Raw genomic sequence first — 1354 nt, forward strand, 5'->3', positions numbered from 1 at the left:
GAGAAGAAGCAGGTGGCCAAGTTCGAGCTGGAGCGGGAGACGGAGCTGCGCTTCGAGGTGGAGGCCTCGCAGACGGTGCAGCTGGAGCTGCTCACCGGCATGGCCGAGGTCTTCGGCACCGAGCTCACCCGCAACAAGAAGTTCGCCTTCGACGCCGGCGCCAAGGTGGCCGTCTTCACCTGGCACGGCTGCACCGTCCAGCTCAGCGGCCGCACCGAGGTGGCCTACGTCTCCAAGGACACCCCCATGCTGCTCTACCTCAACACCCACACGGCCCTGGAGCAGATGCGGCGGCAGGCGGAGCGGGAGGACGAGCGGGGGCCCCGCGTCATGGTGGTGGGACCCACCGACGTGGGCAAGACGACCGTCTGCCGCTTGCTGCTGAACTACGCCGTGCGCCTGGGGCGCCGGCCCACCTTCGTGGAGCTGGACGTGGGCCAGGGCTCCGTCTCCATCCCCGGCACCATGGGCGCTCTCTACATCGAGCGGCCGGCCGACGTGGAGGAGGGCTTCTCCCTCCAGGCCCCGCTCGTCTACCACTTCGGCTCCACCACGCCCGGCACCAACATCAAGCTCTACAACAAGGTGAGCGCGGGGAGCCCGCGGGGGGTGGTGGTGGGGGGGTGCCTCGCCCCGGGGACGGGCCCGGTTTGGAGCCGGGCTCCGGAGGTCCCTGCCCGCCTGGGATTGCCCCGTGGCTTTTGCCACTGTGCAAGACTGCGTCGCGTCCCCGCCCCGAGCGCCGTGCCCGCTTCTGGGCGCTGCAGCTCAACAGGGACGTAGGGAGGGCCGAGGCAGTGAGGGGAGACGGCGGAGGGGCCGGAGGAGCCCCCTGAGGAGGGGAGGAGCTGAGGGACCACGACTGAGCTTTTCGCTGCCTACGAGCCCCCGCGCCAGGCCCTCCGTGGGCTGCGAGTCGTGGCTGGCGGCCGGGCGGGCAGCGCCAGCCCGGCCCGCGGGGCTCGTTAGGCGAGAGGGGAGCAGAGCGCAGCCGTGGGCACGGTCTGATCGCTCTCGCATGGGGCCGGCGTTAGCCGGAGCGTGGTGGCCGTCACCACACAGCGTCCCTCCCCTGCAGGGGCCCCCCCTTCCTGCCGCCCGCCGCCTGGCTCTCTGTTTACGGAAACCCGGGTGGAAAGAAGCCCGAGAAAAACCTGAAAGACACCCAAAAAGCTGACCCGAATCCCCAGGGTCCTCCCGCCGCTGCTGTTCGGTGACAGGCCCCTGCTTGGCTGAAGGCCGCCCGCAGCCCCGCGCTGCCCTTGTCCCGGCAGCCCTCGGGACGGAACGGCGGCTCTCCTGACGTAGTCGAGCACCCCTAAGTGTTCGTAACGTGTTCCAGGAATGGCTTCAG

The 1354-nt window shown here is 70.2% G+C and overlaps 1 protein-coding gene across 1 annotated transcript in view; it reads left to right on the forward strand.

Moving 5' to 3' along the window:
* Positions 1-3: 3 nt before the first annotated feature.
* CLP1 (cleavage and polyadenylation factor I subunit 1) overlaps positions 4-1354 on the forward strand; it is a gene marked incomplete at its 5' end in the record, with an annotated part of 2698 nt that continues 1347 nt past the window's right edge. The window contains one exon of the mRNA XM_009290896.2: positions 4-585. Coding sequence (XP_009289171.1) covers positions 4-585 — 582 coding nt within the window. The remainder of the gene's footprint in view (positions 586-1354) is intronic.

This window comes from Aptenodytes forsteri, unplaced genomic scaffold (genome assembly GCF_000699145.1).
Source record: "Aptenodytes forsteri isolate BGI_AS27 unplaced genomic scaffold, ASM69914v1 Scaffold654, whole genome shotgun sequence".
NCBI lineage: Eukaryota > Metazoa > Chordata > Aves > Sphenisciformes > Spheniscidae > Aptenodytes > Aptenodytes forsteri.